The sequence below is a fragment of the Panthera uncia genome (genome assembly GCF_023721935.1).
Source record: "Panthera uncia isolate 11264 chromosome C1 unlocalized genomic scaffold, Puncia_PCG_1.0 HiC_scaffold_4, whole genome shotgun sequence".
NCBI lineage: Eukaryota > Metazoa > Chordata > Mammalia > Carnivora > Felidae > Panthera > Panthera uncia.
In genome coordinates, this window is record NW_026057585.1 from 1,221,175 (window position 1) to 1,241,448 (window position 20,274).

Below are 20,274 nucleotides of genomic sequence, written 5' to 3' on the forward strand. Positions count from 1 at the left end.
CAACCTACTGAGCCACCTAGGTGCCTCTCTCTCTCTGTCTCTCTCTATATATAATTTTTTTACCCCTATATATTTTTTTATTTAAAAAAATTTTTTAAACATTTACTTATTTTTGAAAGACAGAGAGAGACAGCGTGCAAGCAGGGGAGGGGCAGAGAGAGAGAGGGAGACACAGAATCTGAAGCAGGCTCCAGGCTCTGAGCTGTCAGCACAGAACCCGACATGGGGCTCGAACCCACGAACCGTGAGATCTTGACCTGAGCTGAAGTCGGACACTTAACTGACTGAGCCACCCAGGTGACCCTACCCCTATATATATTTTTAAAAAGGGTCCCTATCTCAGTTAAATGTTGAAGTATTTGTGGATGGAAGAATACGGTGTCTGGGATTTATTTTAACTTAATCCTTTGGAGGTGCAGAAAGAAAGTGGGGATGGACTAGAAAGTAATAAGTGAGGGGCACCTGAGTGGCTCAGTCGGTTGAGCCTCCGACTTCGGCTCAGGTCATGATCTCGCGGTCTGTGAGTTTGAGCCCCGCATCGGGCTCTGTGCTGACAGCTCAGAGCCTGGAGCCTGTTTCGGATTCTGTGTCTCCCTCTCTCTCTGCCCCTCCCCCACTCATGCTGTCAAAAATAAATAAAACATTAAAAAAACTAAAAAAAGAAAGTAATAGGTGAGATAGATTGGCCTTACTTCTGTTGATAATTATTGAAAGCTGGACAATGCATACATGGTGGTTCACTACTCTTTTGGTTGGAAATTTCCATTAAGTGAGAGAATTAATTGGAAAAAGATGCTGTATAATGAACTTCTAGACAGTAATTTTTCAAATGATATTGACCTTTTTGTGTCCTTGCAAAACTAAAGAGGAGCACCTGGCTGGCCCAGTTGGCTTGCGACTCTACTCTTGATCTCGGGGTTGTAAGTTCGAGCCCCCACGTTAGGTGTAGTGATTACTTCAAAATAAAATATTTAAGAAAAGAGGAAGAAAAACTAAAGAATACACAGTTTAATCTGGAATCTATGGCAAGAAGGGATGAGACCCCAATTCTAGTGAATAACTTTCAGAATAGCTGAGATCGACATGCTTAAAAGAAAAACGTTAAACCATGGTCTCTTGCTTTCCTAAACTTTTAGTTTTATGTGGAAGTAGCAGCTGCTGCTCATTAGAGGGGCCCTTTGACCATCAGAGGGTGTCTACTGCACCTATTCAGCATAACAGGTAAACTTATGCCTAAAACATGTTCAGATTCAAGTCCTATTAGGGAAGAAGTTTTCTCCTTATCCAGTCTAAAGGAAGGCTGAGCCTATGGCTTACATTCAAAACTTTGAGAATCCCCAGTTCCTTTTACTCCAATTACTTGTTCTATCATAGTTTGCTTTTTTATCACCACCTCACTCCTGAATTATTATAGTCTAATCAGTCTGCTTCTCCTATCCGATACTTTGAGAGAACTTTGTCAACAGATTAGTCTTGGAATTATTTTGATCGTGTCCTACAGGCAAAAAACATTCTACAGTTCCTCACTGCCCATAGTAATTTAAAATAAAAAATTCCGGGCACCCGGGTGGCTCAGTCGGTTAATCGTCTGGCTTCGGCTCAGGTCAGGATCTCGCGGTCCATGATTTTAAGCCCTGTGTCGGGCTCTGCTGACAGCTCAGCTGACAGACTCTGTCTCTCTCTGCCCCTTCCCCCGATCACATTCTCTCAAAAATAAATAAACATTAAAAATTTTAAAAACAGGGGTGCCTGGGTGGCTCACTCGGTTAAGCGTCCGACTTCGGCTCAGGTCATGATCTCACGGTCCGTGAGTTTGAGCCCCACGTCGGGCTCTGTGCTGACAGCTCAGAGCCTGGAGCCTGTTTCAGATTCTGTGTCTCCCTCTCTCTCTGCACCCCCCCCCCCCCGCCATTCATACTCTCTCTCTGTCTCAAAAATAAAATAAACGTTAAAAAAAAAAATTAAAAAAAAATTTTTTTTAAACAATAAAATGAAATAAAAAATTCCTCAGTCTAGCAGTCAGGGTTTCCTGTGTGTCCTCCACCTACACCAAGATTCTCATTCAAGTCTCCTCCACCATTGCTTCTGCTGTGGTCTCTTCCTTGTTCTCTGTTTTGGAGAGACACCTCTAGGACCTTGGGCTCAAGTACAACTTTCTCCAACACTTCTGGTCCACAGTGACCTCTAATTTTCTTACATATTCCATACCATTCTCCAGACAACTGAAATCCTTCACTGTATCCCATCTAACATGTTGTTTTTGTGTACACACATGTATGTGCACTATACACTCTTGAAGGTCAATTACTTCTTTTGACCTCCACTGCCCAGTGCACTGCTTGCTACCTGCCGCTTATATATTTGTAGAATGATCTTAACAAGGTAAGGAATAGTGCTGTGGAAAGAATAGTATTAACTTGCTTCTCTCCAAAGCCCCCCACCTACAAGCCTTAGAATGAACACCCCCTCTTTGGCCTAGTTTCCCATCACAGTAAAAGAGCCTAACTAAGCTCAACCTCACAGAAGAGGAAAACAGAACTGAGGGATGCTTTTCTCTATGCTCTTCTAAGTGATGCCTTAGGGCCAGGTTGGGGGAAGGAAAGAGAGGGAATCTGAAGACCAACTTGTCTCAATCTTGCTTTGTCCCTCTCCTTTCCTCCTAAACTTGAGGAAGATTTTCGGTGCTGGATCCCAAGATCCATCAGTTAAAATGGGTTGCCTTCTAGGCAACAGACCTACGGTAATTCCCTTCTTCACTCACCGCTTTTCCCTGTCAAATTGAAGTTGTTATGGTGGAGGGGTGGCTGGAAGGTAAGGAATGAAGCCAGCACCAGCCTGCACCAGACTGAAGGAACCTGGGGAAGACACAGTATTCGCTCAGAAAAACACAAAGAACATGGAGCCTGAACTGGGGCAGGAGATGGAGCGTACGGTGTTATGAAAAAGAATTAGGAAGAAACAAGAGGTCTAAATAACTGATGAAAGTTTAATACATTAAAACCAAGGATTTATCACTTTTATATTGCATTTGCGATTTCTGAACAATACAAAGTAGAGGCAAATAATGACACTTCATAAAAATGTTGATTCCCCATTCCCTTCCCTAAGACCCAGCCTCCCTCAAATATTCCCTCCCACGCCCTACAGAACTCTGTCCTGAATAAAACACTTAAATACATCATAAATAGTAAATTATGAAAAAAAATAGCAAGAATTGTTTCTTTCCTTCTTGTAAAAAAGAACATGGCAGCAAAGACAGGCAGCCAGAAACTGGCTGGGGGTGTCTAATATAGACAGTTACTTGGGGGATGGGCTACCCTACTATCAAGGTCGGGTGGGATGGACAGGAGAGTCTTCAACAATCTGCCTGAGATGCCAGGCCTCCTTCTTCCCCTGGCAGGAGTAGGAGGATCAGATGGGGAACCACAACTCTTGGAGACGGGAACAAAGGGATTACAAAGCCCCCATTTCCGAGTTCTCTGTATGAGAAGGGGCAGGGCATGTGGCACAGCAATGACCTCACCTAGGCAAGAATCTGCTGGCTCCCTGTGAGTCTAAGAGAATATCCTCTAGCCTCACAGCTAGACTGCCTGTTAAATGGACACAGGTGTCCCCTTTCCACTTGAACTCCACGAACAGCAGAACTTTGTCAGAAAAGGTGGGAAGGGCAAGGAAGAAACCTTTCGAGAAGGATCCAAATTCATTTGATTAAGTCTTCGTATTTAGAAAAACAAGCAGAATATATTTCAAATTGCAGAACAGTAATAATCGTGATGGCCCCTGAGTCGGGTCCTGCCTAGGAAGGGCTCTGATCTTCCACCCCATGACTGCCCTTCTGTTTCAACCAAAGGGGTAAAGATTACCCCATGTCCCACTCTCTCCATTCCTTCAGCCTTAAGAAATTCATCAAGAGAGGAGGAGTTAAAGAGGAGCTGCTCTTGGCAAAGCAGTTCCACACTTCCATTTCTCAAACACCAGGGGGCTCTTCTGAGGGAACCCCATGAACAGGCAGCTCTCCAACACTTCTGGAGTTTTGATCTGAAACTAGCTTGAAATTGTGTGCTGTGCGCTAGTCTTTCTTTTCCTTTTTTTTAAGAAAAAAGAAAAAAAAGGAAGTTGGGAGTTGGTTTAACACCATTACTCCCCCAAAACCTTTACAAAAGTTACCAGGGTCTTCTTCCAGAGAAAGAGCTAAGGTGGAGATAAGGTGCCAGCCAGTCTGTCCTGAGGAAATTAAGAGTCCAGCTCCTGGTGAAGGGTAGATGAGGAGGAAGAAAACCACCAAGTCCAGCAACCCCGCTTCTAGCAGGAAGAACTGGGGGCTTGAAAACAATTCATTTGTGGAAGCCAAGGCTGGCCAGTTGAAAACTCATGCCACTCAACTCAGAAGTGGGGAGGACGCTGCTGTCCTCAACTGTCCGAGGCACTAAGGCCCATTTGTAAGGAAAGGGATGGAGAAGACGATCTTCTTCAGGAAAGAGACAGCCCCCCTAGCCTCCAATATGCTTCTTCTGTGATGACCACGAAGAAGAAAACTCAGCATTGCTGGGGCAAGGGCTGGCATCTTGGGATCACCAAGCTGGTAGAATCTTGTTCTAAGTCTTCTGAATTTTTTTGCTCACTGGAAAGGGAAAGAGTGTAAAATTAAGGATGTGGAGTATGAGATGAGGAGCCAGGAATGGAATTCAAGTTAATTTCAACCTGATTAAAAGAATTAAGAAGTCGTCTTCTATTTCAGTCTCTGCTTGCAAGTACAAGGTTCCCAAACCACAAAATTCAAAAAGGCAAGATTCAGGGGGGCACCCAGTCCCTTAACCTTGCCAATTAACTCCTTGTTCCACTCCATCAGTGATCATCTTTATACCCTTCAAAGCATTTACCTCCCCCACATCCCAGACACTCACATGGGTGAACTCTGACTCTGCAACTTCAGGCTTTTCCAAGAGGATTGAACTAACAGGAGAAAAAAAAAATGGAGGCAGAGAGAAGTATTAGAAGATAAAAAAGAAAAAGGACCCTCCTTTCAAGTCAGATCTTATACTGCTTCTCCATATTTCACTTCAAGATCAATTTAGGATTCAGAAAGAAAAGGTTAAGAAACTACCAGATTTAGAAGCATGCCATTTTAATTAACTATTTATCATCTTGAGTACTACAAAGTATTTCCTAATATCCTCCCCTTCTGTCCTCAATTCCCAGGTGTGGCAGGCACTCAGTGATCACTGCTGCCTGATATTTATGCCATTGTAAAATTTTCTTTTGAATGTAGGCTGGATTTAGTGATTCTCTTCTAGTGGACAGATGAGAAAACATCAATTCTGAGATTAGGTTACCAAATACCCTACCTAGCTTCCTCTTTGGCTCATGCTCTGTTTGCTCTGAGAGAAGCATGTGACAAGGAACTAAGGAAGTACCACTGGCCAACAGCCTGCAAGGAACTGAATCTTGCCAACAACCACATAAGTGAGTTTGGAAATGGATCCTTCCTCAGGCGAGCCTCCAGATGAGGCTACTTCCCTTACAAACAGCTTGAATGTAATATCCTGAGAGACCTTGAGCCAAAGGCACCCAGCTAAGTCACAATGAAGTATTTAAGCCACATAAAATCTGAGATAATAAATGTTTGTAGTTTTTAGCTGCCAAGTTGGAGGTAATTTATTACACAATCGATAATACAGCTTTTTGTACTTGAAAGTGAAGTGCTGCTGAACTAAAAATCTAAAAAGTGGAAGTAGCTTTGGAAGAGGGAAGTGGGCTTTAAGGAGAGTTTTAGTGAAAGTTTAAAAGTGCCATGAATATACTGTAGAATTTTAGACTTGAATAGGTGAGTGGCCAGTGTGGGCTGAAAGGAGAGTAAGAAAGATCTTACTGGCAAGTGAAGGAATTTAGTGGAACAAAGTTTAGCAACAATATCATATGCAGTTATGTGAAAAGTAGAATATGTGCCTAATGAACTGGGTGATCTAGCAAAGGAGAATTCTAAGCAAAGTCCTGAAGGTGCCATGCAATTCCTTCTTAATAATGCTTAGAATAAAACTTAAGAGAAGAAAAAGATTAAGGGAAGGACTATTAAATAAAAGGAGGACTTGCCAGGACTTAATGGTTTTGAAAATTCTGAGCCCCTCCAGATAGCAAACCACGCTGAAATTAAGAAACGGCTTGTGAACAAGCAAGGTTTTATAACCTGAGTACTACCAGGAAAATGTGCCCTAAAGACAAAGCCAATGGTATGACTGTAAAACATTTTTTTGAGACCTCAGAAAAATCAAAGTTTGTTGGTTAGAGTACTATTCAATCATGCAAAAGGCCATCCAAAAAGATTAATGTCTTGTAGATCCTCTCAACAACAGGATCTCTAAGAAGCACAGGGCTTATATCAAGACGGTCAGTATCTGTGGGTGTGGCTTTTGTCTGAAGGACCGAATCCCAATGAGATTCATAGGAGGTCCACAAAATCTATGAGGGCATTATAACAACAGAAACATTACCAGCTTGGACTGAAAGGGACAGAAACAGTACAAAATGAAGAGACCACTGGACCCTAAAATTGTACTGGCAAGAGAGCAGGCTGACAAAACTACTCAGCTGCAAACACATTCTACCTTTTGTGAAAAGGGAAGACCCAGAAAGCAAAACCAAGACTCCAAAGGGTGGAGCCAAGAGCCATGGAGAATTACCCCCATGTTTTGAGACTCGATAAAAGAAACTCCAACAATCGCTGGATTTTGGACTTAGCTATGCACCAGTGACTCCTCTGTGCCTCCTTCGCTCCTCTTTTTGTACAGGAATGTGTACAGTGGTTATCTCCTTACTGCCTCACCACTGTCTGCTGGGTATGAAGGGAGAAAACCTCTTTATTTTTCACAGGTCAAAAGACTGAGAGGAACTATACTCGAGGAACACCACCTGGGGAATTCGTTCAAACCAAGACCTAATTCAGAGGACAAAATTCTGGAATTTGAGCTGCTGCTATAATGGGGATGGGACTTTAGAGACCATGGGAGCCAATGAACGCATTTTGCACATGGAGGGATGTGAATTATTGGGGGCCAGAAGATGGACTGTGACAGGTCGCTCATTAGGTGGCTCCCCATGATCTCTGCTTCCTGATATTCATACCTTTGTGTAAGCCCTTCTCCTTGTGAGTGTGGGCGTGTGGGCCACATTTAGCGACTACAATGCAGTACAGGTGACAGGATGTCAATCTTGAGGTTAGGTTACAAAAAGATTATGGCTTCTGCAAAGGTGCATGCACTCTCATTTACTCACTCTTGAGAGAAGCCAGCTGCTATGTGCTGAGTTGTCCTAACAGAGAGGCTCATGTGGCAAAGAACAGGGAGGTCCCCAGCCAACAGCTGGTGAGGAACTAATGCCCTCTGTCCAGTAACCCACAAGGAACTGAATGCTGCCAATAAGCACATAAATGAGCTTAGAAGTGAAGCCTCTCAGTCAAACCTTCCAGACAAGACAGTAATCCTGGCCAACACTTCATGAAGACCCAGATTCTGACCCACAGAAACTATGATATATGCTTGTTATTTTAAGCCACTAAGTTTTAGGTTAATGTATTATGATGGAATAATCAACACACCAGGTAACAAAATTAAATCACAATCTTCATACTGGATTCTTTTGCAAGATTGACTGTTCATTTTCTTCACTGCCCAGGAATCTTCCCAGGCTTACAAAATAAGCAGAGAATTCTCATCTAACTCATCAGGAGATAAAGGGTTGGTTGGGGCGTGTTTTGACTGAATATCAGAAAAGTCTTGCACACCCCCCTAAAGATGGAGAGATATTGACACTTTTCCAAATCACTAGAGATCAGCTAAAAGAAAGTAAACCTGCAAAAATCTAGTGAGGAGCAAATGACAATGATCTCTTGAAGAAACAACTTATGGAGGTTCCTAAGGACCTGAAGAGAGACATGAAAAGATTATATGGAGAAAGGGGCCAAGGAACCAACCTTGTAGATTGCATTTGTAAAGTCTCTCCAACTACAGGTGAGAAATAGGGGTCAGGAATAGTCGTGACCTCACTGATTTTCTCCAAAGGTGGAGTCTGAGGTAAAACATCAGGACGACCGAAGTGGACGCCTGGAAAAAAGAAAAGGGAAGAAAATCAATCAATAAAAAAGAAGACAAAATGGGGTGGGGAAAATATGGGGGGGGAAAAATGAAGCAACTTGGCTTTTCCTGGACAGGAATGGAGAGTAGAGGTCCTAGGCAGATAAGACAGGGCTCCGAAGGAAGGGAGGGAGTGCCCACGCACATGGGAGCCCCAGCCCTGGCGCTGACCTGGCTCCACTTCCGCCTTTGTTGTCACTTGTGCCTTGTGCTCCCCAGAGACCGATGTCTGGTAAGTAATGCAGGAGTTGCCGCTGGGGCCTGCTCGCCGAGAGAAAGATGAGCCAGACCGAAACTTTTTGGAAGGAGAGGGCTTCACTTCAAAAGGGAAAGAGAAAGCCTACTTAGCACCCACCTAAGAAACCATCACCAAGACACAGATACAAATCGCCAGCACCCCCAACACAAACCCAAAGGTGCTCTGCAAAGCGGGCAGAAGGACTAATGTCAACAAAGACAAGCTCTATTAACTACTCTTCAGAGGACAGGGTGTGCATCTTGGGTCACCTCACTTTGGAAAGCAGAGAACCTAGACGAAAGGAAACACACACACACACGCACATCTTTCCCCTGCTACACGCAACCTCGATGGCTTTGCTTCCACCCGATGAGATGTCCTCCGCTCCGTCATCCCCTTGTTCTTTAGTAACGTCCTCCAGGTCAAGCTGATGAAGATGACCCTTTCACTCTGCATCCTTGTAGCACTTACGCACACAGCACCGTGATACTTTACACTTGTTTATATATCACTTTGAAAAGACTTTGAAAAGATTTTTCCATGTTTCTTTAAGACTGTCTGGCATGCCTAAGTCCTCTCTGCCTCACTGAGGGACGACTGAGGCCTAAGATGAGGAGATGGGAAGGAGGAGTTGGAAATGTGCCAGGGTCAACAGCATGGAAGGTTTGGGAAGAAGAATACTGGCACTTTCCAGTCACAAAAGTTGAGGAAAGAGAGTGAGAAGGACTGCTAAGCAGAAATCAGTAAATGCTTCTCCAACCCTTTGATCCCACTCTGAGAATTCCTTGGCACTGGGGATATGAACAGAAAATAGAACACCTGTGATATCCTTGTCTATCTCTGTAAGTCTGGCTCTATCTCAGCCTGTGGCGTGGATCCTACTCCCACAACGACACTTTTTCCCCACCAATCCCACTTCCTAGAAATGCCCTTCACCTCAATGACACACAGAGGGACAGCCAGGGGGAAAGCAGCAACTCGGAAACCACGGGGACAGACAGTGTGACTGACATAAAGACGGGCAGCAGTTCTCACGGGATGTGGGTAGAGCAGAAGAGGCTTTGGCAGTTCCCTGACAGAGGTGTCTTGCCCCCCCATCTCCTGGAGTAAGGGAGGCACTGGGGGGTCATCTGGTAGAAGCCACTTACAGGGTATCTTCTTGAACACTGTGTTGCACATGAAGCGTTGGAACCGTTCAGCATAGAAGCCTGGCCGATGCACCGATACGGTGTCCTGCAGAGCAGAAGAGAGGGCTGCAGAGTTAGAGATGGGAAGGCCCAGCAAGAGGGCCTCTATTTAGTCCTAGGGCTGCTTTCCCCTAGGCTGACACCCAAGCAGAAGGGCAGAACCCACAAATGAAATAAGAACAAACGGAGGGGGCAAATCAGAACTGAAGGAGGCAGGAGAGCCTCTAGCAAACTGCTACTCACCCCATCATGTACCAGAGCTTTCCAAGAGTGCTCCAACTTCTTAACAAACCTGCCGAGAAAAATGTTTATCACACAGCCCCACAGTTTTTAAGTGAATGACACAGTTTTCTCTTTTAGAGTTGAAGAAGCTGGGAAAGCACTCCCTCTATAAAACTGGCTTTCCAAAGAACAGACACAGTCATGCTTGTTCAACATGGAGATCAAAGCTGTTTCCAGGGAAGTCACTTAGCTTCCCATAGAAAGAGAGCAGTAATTATGTCCCTGGTAAGTCAGAGACAAGAGCATTTATTACAAAAGGAGAACTGAAGGAATAGATGGGTATGCTACTAGGGGGAAGAGAGGAATTAAAACTGGATGATAAGACGCTGAAACGGTAAACCAAGTATTGTCCAATCCTCAGTAGTAGCTGAAACCTGGGATCCAGCATTCCCAGCTCTCCCCTCACTACCACCTCACTACCTCCGTTCCACAGGCTAACACTCTGCACAGAACACAGTGATCCTCTTGTTTTTCCTCTGAGGAAAGGGGAACGTGTTTCCAGCTGTATCCCAATGTGGAGTGTGACTCATCTCACAGGTTTCTCACAAAGAGCCAGACAGATGGTGTATTCTACCCTGGTGCTTCTGAGGACTGACTCAGCTCTCCACAGAGGTGTGTGTTATGTTTGGGGAAGTGGCAGGGTAATGAAGCCAGGGAGACAGGCAAAATCAATGAACCAAACCATCATTTAAAACCTAATGAGGTAAGCAGCTGGGCTGCAACTCACTGTTCTTGTTTCAGGAAGAATTTAGTGACAAACCCACCTGAAGGAGAAATGTGAGTGGTTATCTGCAACCACTCTGCCCCCTCATTTGGGATCTGTGCACTCCTCACCTGTAAGACTGAAGAATGTCAATGATCCCAATATAAAGCAGCAGCCTTTCCCCCTTACTATTGCGGGCCGGGATGCCACCCATACTGTTCCGGAAGACAAGAAGAAAAGAGTTAAGAAAATCTTTGGCCTGGCACACGGGGTTCTCGTAACCTCGAGTCAGATCAGGACAGGGAACTGAGACCTAAACATAACCGTCCCATCTCCCATAAACTGGGGAAGAGTGAGAACCTTCCTCCATCCCCAAGAACCACTCTGGAGTACGTATTACAACCTCTTTGCCTCCAAGTTTCACTCACCTGCCCCCTCCGACCCTAATTCCACCAAAGAGAATCTAATATCACCTCTACTCAGCCATGTTGGAAATGTTCCGATAACTGAACTTCCTCAGTACTTTCATATTTTAATTCACGCCCACTAGGACACTCTTCTTGAGAGTCATGGTAACCTTTACCGTGACTTAAAACTGAAACTACCTACAAGACATTTATACTTCGCGGTAAATATGCTTCCCTGATAGATCCACCATGGTAAGAAGGACATCTTCCATAAAGCTGCCTATAACAAATTGCTTTTGGTGAAGTTTTAATATAATAGGCAGATGTGTCTAAGACCCTGAGTAGATTCTTTTCAAAAAGTCTTTTAATTTCAAATAGTTCTCTTTCTCAGATGTGCTATAAATCCCCAATTTAAGACTTCTTCCTTTCTTTTTATATTCTTAAGAAAGTTCATTCTATAGTTCTATAAATACTAATACTGTCAACTTAACTCCTGAATCAGGGTTACTCTTATTCCAGAAGCTGGGTCCCCTCCTCAAGAAAAACCTACAGTGAGTCTATGTTCTCCTTTCCGGTGTCCCTGAGCCCACTCACTGGTCATCAGTCTCCATGGTGCCACCTCGCCGAGCCTCGCCCTGGATAGATTCCATAGCTGTAGAATAGAGAGCCTTTTGGGGGGCTGGTCTGCGAGTATCAACTGAATACTGTGTTTCATTGCCTAAGGGCTCTCGTTGGGCATGATCTATGTTATGGATTGACATCAAGAGGCTATAGTCCATTATCTTGAAGCTCTGCAGCACCTAAGTGGAAAGAAAACAAAAACAAAAACCATGATCTGAGCCTTGGGAGGTAAGAGAACTCTTTTTCAGGACCTCACAGCTTTCCTGATTCAATTCTTTTTTTTGTTTTTTAAAGACATATTTTTTGGGGCGCCTGGGTGGCGCAGTCGGTTAAGCGTCCGACTTCAGCCAGGTCACGATCTCGCGGTCTGTGAGTTCGAGCCCCGTGTCAGGCTCTGGGCTGATGGCTCGGAGCCTGGAGCCTGTTTCAGATTCTGTGTCTCCCTCTCTCTCTGCCCGTCCCCCGTTCATGCTCTGTCTGTCTCTCTCTGTCCCAAAAATAAATAAAAAACGTTGAAAAAAAAAAAATTAAAAAAAAAAAAAAAAAGACATATTTTTTAAATATTTAATTTTTTTAAATTTATTTATTTTGGGGAGAGACAGAGTGTGAGCAGGGGAGGGGCAGAGAGACAGAGACAGATAGACAGAATCTGAAGCAGGCTCCAGGCTCAGAGTTGTCAGCACAGAGCCTGACATGGGGCTCGAACCCATGAACTGAGATCATAACCTGAGCTGAAGCCTGACACTTAACTGACTGAGCCACCCAGGCACCCCAATGTTTATTTATTTGAGAGAGAGAGAGAGGAACGGAGAGAGAAGTGAGAGAATCCAAGCAGACTCCACATCATCAGCATGGAACCCGATGTGGGGTGTGGGGCTTGATCCCATGAACCATGAGATAATGACCTGAGCCAAAATCAAGACTCGGACTCTCAACCGACCAAGCCACCCAGGTGTCCTTCAATTATCTTTTTTTTTTTTTAATGTTTATTGGTGGGGGGTGGGGGGAGCAAAGAGAGGAAGAAAGAGAATCTCAAGCAGGCTCTGTGCCGACACAAGGCTCGAACTCACAAACCGTGAGATAAATGACCTGAGCAGAAACCAAGAGTCAGATGCTTAACCAATTGAGCCACCAAGGTGCCCCTTGACAGTAAACCTCCAGGGTTAACTACATAGGCTTATCCTTTGCTCCTCCTAGTCCCTGAAGAAGAACACATTAACCTCCTCTGGTCACCATTTACATCCCCTCAGCTTTCTTCCTTTTGAGTAAATATATATTAGACCACTGCCTAGCCCACAAGACGCTCTTTGTTCTTTCCTTGTATCTCTTTATTATTATTATTGAGCATTATTTTCTCAAGGGAACAAGGAATACATACTTGAATTGTAAAGAATCCACAAGGAAAGTCTGGTAAAGTACACTTCGTGATAGAACAGATCTGCTGCAGGACCTTATATGCCCAGCTTCAATTCAGTTCAGTATTTAGCGAAGCCCTAACATCTGTATGCGCTGTGCCTGCTTATTGGGGTACAAAGATACTTGAGAGGTTCTGTCCTCAAGGATATTATAATTTAGGAATGAAAACTACAAAAATAAATGCAATACAGTCTACTATGTGCAACAACAAAACTGCTTACATGACTAGTGTAGAAGTCAAGAAGTGATACATAAATAAGCTTATGAAGGATAAATTGGAAAATAAGTCCAAATAAAGGCCTAGAGACATGAAACAAACAGCATGTTACATCCTGTGAGATGTAATTTGGTACTGCTAAAACAGAAAATGCAAAAAAATGGTGTGGCAGATTACAGAGGTTGATAGGGGCAAAACAATAACAGGCCTGATGTGTCATATTAAGGAGCCTCGATTGTGGGGTGCCTGGGTGGCTCAGTCGGTTAAGGGTCCAACTTTGGCTCAGGTCATGATCTTACAGCTTGTGGGTTCAGGCCCCATGTCAGGCTCTGTGCTGACAGCTCAGAGTCTGGTGCCTGCTTTGGTGCCTCTCTCTACCTCTCCCCTATTCATGCTTGCGGTCTCTCAAAAATAAATAAACATTAAAAAAAAAATTTTTTTTTAATAAAAAACAAGGAGCTTGAATTGTATCCCACAGTTCTCAACTCTCCTTCCATCCCAGAACAGCGTGTGAAAGGGTGTACTTCCACCAGTTCCAGTGGCCCACTTTGGTGATGCAGCTCAACCAAGGGTGTTTTGGTAGGTTGGTGGAGGAAGGGATGAAGAGAGCATAGGAGTGATTCTTTTTTGTTGTTGTCATTGTTGGAGAAAGAGGGGGGTGGGCAAAGTGAGTGAGTGAGAGAGACAGTGAGTGAGTGAGAGAGACAGAGAGAGAGACAGAGAACTTCAAGCAGGTTCCACACCCAGAGTGGAGCCCAACACAGGGCGCGATCTCACAACCTGAGATCATGACCTGAGCTGAAATCAAGAGTTGGATGCTTAACCAACTGACCCACCCAGGCACCCCAGGAGTGATTCTTATTAAAGTCTGAAACCAACTCTCTGCTCCATTGTATCTAGTCCTTTCAACCAAAGGACTCAAACTAACATATAGGCATTGCCCTGTAAATAGATGCAGAGTAAGCAAAGAACAAGGATGGACAATGTTACGGAGTAGAGAAAGATCCTACAGTAACAGCTGAGGAAAAAAAAAATCAGTAGGAAAAAGTGTCACGAAAAACAAAAAAAAAGGTATGTTAAGAAAGTGGAAATAGTCAACTGTCAAGCTGCAGAAAATTCAAGGAAAGACTCTGAAGTAGTCTCAGGGCACTTGGGTGGCTCAGTCGGTTAAGCACCTGACTTTTTTTTTTTTAAAGCTTACATTTTTAAATTTTTTTAAATGTTTTTATTTATTTTTGAGACAGAGAGAGACAGAGCATAAGCAGGGGAGGGGCAGAGAGAGAGGGAGACACAGAATCCGAAGCAGGCTCCAGGCTCTGAGCTATCAGCACAGAGCCCAATGCGGGGCTTGAACTCACAGACCGTGAGATCATGACCTGAGCTGAAGTCAGACACTTAACCGACTTGAGCCAGGCGCCCCAGCACCTGACTCTTGATGTCAGCTCAGGTTATGATCTCAGAGTTCAGGAGCTCAAGTCCTGCTTTGGGCTCTGCATGGACAGCGGGGAGCCTGCTTGGGATGGTCTCTCAAAATAAACATTAAAAAAAAAAAAAAGTAGTTGTCTCTATTTGGCATCCCAGGTCGTCACTGGGGAGAACAGTTCATTTGAAGAGAGAGCAAAAGCCAGGACAGTGGGTTGAGGCAAGAATAGGTGAAGATAAATGAAAAGGAAAAAATAGAAACATCATTAGATAGACACACTGAAAAAGGACCCTCCTAACCTTAAGATAAAAGAGAGAAAAGTTTGTACGTAGAAAGAAAACAGTTGGTAGAGGCGGAAGCCAGGGGAGGGAAAGGAAGGAAGTTGTGAAGCAGGATCCTAAGGAAATAGTCCTGCAAAAGGGACTGACCCCGGACTAAGACACCAAGTTGGGCAGAAAGGAGATTAAGGATGGGTGACTGCAGACATATTTATAAATTGGAGATGGGGGCAGGACAAAGGGATGGTATGGAACAGAAGAGCAAGGTAGTCTGTTGAGAAACAAGGCTGGGGGATAAAAGTTAGAAAATGGTTTGGAGACAGTCCCAATCATGTGACATCTGTGCTGAAAGGAACAGGAAGTGGACTGGTGGACAATATTGAGGCTGGACAGCATCAACCTATAGAGATGCCAGTAGACACAGGTGTGTGATTTCCTTCAGCAGCACACAGCTTCCAAGATATAAATGTGGATTTGGTAGGCAGGACCAAGATCTGAGGAATGATGCTAATATGCAAATAAGAAGAATACAGGATTATGAGGCCTAGGAGAGGTAGAGAAGAAAATGAAGCCAGGTGTGGGGAGGATAAACAGAATGTAAAAATGTAAAGGCTCAGCAATGACCTAATGTAAAAGTTATTTTATTTCAATTTTTTAATTAATTTTTTTAAATGTTTTTTAATGTTTATCTTTGAGAGAGAGAGGGCGGGGGAGGAGCAGAAAGAGAGAGAGATACAGAATCTGAAACAGATTCCAAGCTCTGAGCTGTCAGCACAGAGCTCGATGCAGGGCTTGAACTCATGAAACAGGAGATTATGACCTGAGCTGAAATCAAAAGTCAGTCACTTAACTGACTGAACCACCCAGGTACCCTGTAATTAATACATTTATATAAAACAATTTTTTTTTATTTTTTTTATTTTTTATTTTTTTATTTATTTTTGGGACAGAGAGAGACAGAGCATGAACGGGGGAGGGGCAGAGAGAGAGGAAGACACAGAATCGGAAACAGGCTCCAGGCTCTGAGCCATCAGCCCAGAGCCTGACGCGGGGCTCGAACTCACGGACCGCGAGATCGTGACCTGGCTGAAGTCGGACGCTTAACCGACTGCGCCACCCAGGCGCCCCAAAACAATTTTTTTTTAATGTTTATTTTTGAGAGAGAGAGAAACAGAGACAGAGTGTGAGCGGGGGAGGGGCAGGCACAGAGGGAGACACAGAATCCAAAGCAGGTTCCAAGCTCTGAGCTGTCAGCACAGAGCTCGCTGCGGGGCTTGAACTCTCGAACTGTGAGATCATGACCTGAGCCAAAGTCGGATGCTTAACTGACTGACCCACCCAGGCTCCCCTGTAAAAGTTATTTTAAATGAAGTCTGGGACATATAGAGCTAAGGAACTGAGTCCCATCTCGTACAGATTTGATGGGAGAATAATAACCTGTTTAAGTGACTGAAATTTTTGGTATCTGAGAGTAAAGGAAATATGACAAACTCACCAAACAGTCACGCTGTAAGGTCTTACATAGAGCATTGTACATATCAGCATCCAAAAAAAGACCATCTGGAATGTCTTGTAAGAAGTCCAGGTCTTTAAAGGTGGGTAGAGGCTTCTCTCGCTCTTTTTGGGAAGCCCGCCGTTTGTAGGTTGAGCCCTTGAGGTCATATTTGATGTGCATCTTGACTGACCGTGGTAAGAGATTGTTCATCACCACAATTCGAATGTTCTTACCACCTGCCTGCACACAGTACAGTCCATAGAATTTAGGCAGCAAAGTGCGAGGGTTCTGGTTGAGGTTCTGTGGGCATGAAAGTAAAAAGAAGTAAGACAACAAGTCAGCTGATTTTCAGTGAAACTCAAGGGCAAAAAGTTGCCACCCATCTTTCTTTGTCTGCTACATGGGGTTCAGGTCCAATCTGTCTGCCCATAAGGCCACATCATATTTGCTTACAATTTTCCAACACATCTATCTCAGTGATCCGATTACCATCAAGCTGAGCCACAGACCCTCCAATCCAGTAATCAGTCAGCATACTCAATGTATGATGGACATATTCTTTCAAAGAGGTTCAAGAGAAGATCGTATTGAAAAAGTCTTAACTCTAAGCCCTTGGTATAGCATATTCTTGTGGGTGTGATGTGAAGCAAAACTAACTTCTCCAGAAGCTCCAAGGGCAGTCAATCAGAGTAAGATGGAATAGAGTACTATCAAGGGAAGTAACCCTCATTCTCCTGGTGTAGGAGGTAGACTAAGAACAGAAAACAAAATTATCACTGAATATCACCTTTGGGTAGGACGGTCTAAGCCAAATAACATTTAAAATATGACAGATAAAACCCTTTTGGCCCCAGAGAGGCAAGAGAGATGGGCCCAAAAGCCCCAAAATGAATTACGTCTTTAAGACAGAAGTGCTGACATCATGTTGCCCTGCTGACAAGAACCACCCCACGCCCCAACCCCCACCTTGCTCAAGAGTGGAGTGGGCAGCACAGGTGGCCAAGTGCTCTTCTTTTCTCACCATGTAGTATCCTGGAAGCAGCTTCTGCAGAAACTCCGCCTCTTTATGCTGGACCGTTTTAATGATGAATTCATCGTCACTGGACACATAGAAGAGGGAACCACTGGCCCCAGAGCTGCAGAGTTCAATCAGTGGCTCACTGCAGAGGGAGTACTAGGGCCCAGAAAGAAGAGAGCAAGAGGTTCAGAAATACCAGGGCTTGTCCAACCAGAAATTAAGTACAGATGCAATTCTAAAGTACAGAAATTAAGTACAGATGCTATTCTAAAGAAAGACTAGAAAAGCAAGACTGTGGAGAGAGGGTTTTCCTTTGGGAGGATCCCTCTGGTACTGGAGTCATAGGGTCCTGAGATCCAGAAGCTTACCAAGTAATCATCAGGCCGGATACCAAATAACTCCCGAAAGTAACGGAAGGCAACAGGTGCATAGGTTTTGAAGCGAAAGTCATTGTAGTGATGAGCAGGAGTCAAGTTGCTCCCTTCACTGTAGGGTTAAATAGAAGAACTTATAATTTACCAGTCCCTGTCAACCAAGGAGTCTACCCTGGACAGACACTCAGTCACCCAGAGGCAGGTCAGTACATCCCTTCTGAGAGAACCAGAGGTATTAAAAGAGGCAGTTACTTAACGGGACATTGGCACAATATGGGGATTAAGACACGGGCATAGAGAATCACACTGCCTCTTACCTAGTGCACTAAATTGCTTTTACGGCTCACTCCACAGGCCAGAGGCTCATGGAAGTACTCAAAAAACAGCATCTGCTCTCCAAATTCTCCAGTCCCACATCACCCCAACTAAGATCAAGTTAAGGACTGGACAGTGGGCACATGCCTATGTTAGACCTGAACCCCTAAAACTGCCCTCAGGTTGATATGAAAAAGTCACACTTCCCAGGAAATTCCCATGAACATTAACCTCTGTACCTGGGAAAGAAGATACTCTCCACCACATAGAAGTCTTGCATGAGGACATCACGCTCTGGTTTGGTGCTCAGGCTTCCCACAGTGTGAGTAATGCCTAACTGGATGGCACCTTTCAAGGCAGATGAGGTTGTCTGAGAAACAGAAGAGAAATGAGAGGAAAGATTCTAGTATTAAATCTGATCAGAACAATAAAAACTCTGGAGGGAAGAGCCAGAAGCACTCCAAAGGCAAATGCCCTTCTAATACTTCAGACTAAGCTGGGGCAATCCAGTTCCTCCAACCTCTTGCTTAACTCGGCAGTTAAGCCTGGTAAAGACTGGCAGGGTACAAAGATACACAGTAGCAATGGCAGACTGTCTGAGTCAGCCTCAGCTAGGCAAGGTGTTCCTGCCTATCCATATCTACATTTGGAAGATAACGTCCTGAGACAACAATCTTATACCTCACTCCAAAGGTTCCTGCCCCCAGAGTACCTGGGGCTTCTCCAAACATTTTATTCATGGAATATAGAATGTAACTAAAATTAACTGATATTTTGATTGACTACCTGGCTACAAAAGGCCTTTTAAGTCCTTTTAAGGCAGAGCCTGATTGGTGTCCCAAGGACAACAGAGTGGCACAAAATAGTTCCTAAGTGAAAAAAGCCTGAAAGACTCAAATTATTTCCGCGGGAAGTATTTAGATTTAAAATGATCACCCTATGGTCAAGAGCCCCACTCTTACAATCCTATAGGAAATTATCAGATCATCTAGATCTGTGCTGCCCAATACACCAGCCATGCATGGCTATTTGTCAACTTAAAATCAAAATAAACTAAAAATTCACCTTTTCAGTCTTACCAGCCACATTCAAGTATGACCAGTGGCTACTACTGGATAACACAGATTATAGCACATTTCAATCACTATGAAGTTCTACTGGACAGTTTTGCTCTAAATGATTTCCCTCATCCCCAATCCCCATCAAGTATTAAATTACTGGTACTTCTATTTAGTCCTCATTAAGCATTAAAATTAAGGGGCGCCTGGGTGGCGCAGTCGGTTAAGCGTCCGACTTCAGCCAGGTCACGATCTCGCGGTCCGTGAGTTCGAGCCCCGCGTCAGGCTCTGGGCTGATGGCTCGGAGCCTGGAGCCTGTTTCAGATTCTGTGTCTCCCTCTCTCTCTGCCCCTCCCCCGTTCATGCTCTGTCTCTCTCTGTCCCAAAAATAAATAAAAAACGTTGAAAAAAAAAAAATTTAAAATTAAAACTAAATAAAATTAAAACTAGAGGCTGGATCAGGCGGTAGAGCATGTCTCTTGATTTTGGTGTCATGAGTTTGAGTCCCACATCAGGGGTGGAGATTGCTTAAAAAAATTTTTTTTATAACTAGATTTTTAAGTGTGTGCCTCTCCAATTAGACTAGAAACTCATCTTTTTGTCTCAATGTTCAGCACATAAACAGAGCTCGATATATATCTGTGGAATTGACACTGGGCCTTGGGCCCATTCCCAGGGAGGGCCAGGTGCCCGACAGACTTCAGTCCACCTCTATTACTTGGGACAGTGCAATAAAGGCAGAGAACACATGTAAGAAAAATCTACATGGGCCAGAAACAGGACTCCAAGAAATCATCACACCCCATATTAAACAAAGTATAGATGCTCAATGGAAGGTTGAACACTGTCCCTTGGGAAGCCTGAGAATCTCCAGAGTAGTCCAGAACTGCAAGTAAACTCTAAAGTCCAAGTTGTATGATAGTTCTTGCACAAAGGCTTAGGATATCAAGGAATGAGACAAAATGTGGAGAATATCATCAAGGGGACAGAATTATCCCTTCCTGGAGTAAGATGAAAGGGTTCCACCCAGACATACCTTTTTTTTTTTTAAATGTTTATTAACTTCTGACAGAGACAGAGAGACAGAGCATGAGTGGGGGAGGGGCAGAGAGAGAG

General features: G+C 44.1%; 1 protein-coding gene across 6 annotated transcripts in view; it reads right to left on the reverse strand.

Moving 5' to 3' along the window:
* Positions 1-2,966: 2,966 nt before the first annotated feature.
* Positions 2,967-20,274, reverse strand: part of PIP5K1A (phosphatidylinositol-4-phosphate 5-kinase type 1 alpha) — a 40,595-nt gene continuing 23,287 nt past the window's right edge. For 3 of the 6 annotated variants that reach the window (XM_049616290.1, XM_049616286.1, XM_049616285.1), the window contains 11 exons: positions 18,340-18,470; positions 17,780-17,897; positions 17,415-17,567; positions 16,394-16,693; positions 11,538-11,743; positions 10,668-10,751; positions 9,795-9,843; positions 9,513-9,597; positions 8,298-8,444; positions 7,967-8,096; positions 4,628-4,953 (listed from right to left, as the gene is read on the reverse strand). In XM_049616290.1, coding sequence (XP_049472247.1) covers positions 4,812-4,953; positions 7,967-8,096; positions 8,298-8,444; positions 9,513-9,597; positions 9,795-9,843; positions 10,668-10,751; positions 11,538-11,743; positions 16,394-16,693; positions 17,415-17,567; positions 17,780-17,897; positions 18,340-18,470 — 1,545 coding nt within the window. In that variant the 3' untranslated portion in view covers positions 4,628-4,811. The other 3 variants (XM_049616288.1, XM_049616287.1, XM_049616291.1) reach the window with 3 other exon arrangements.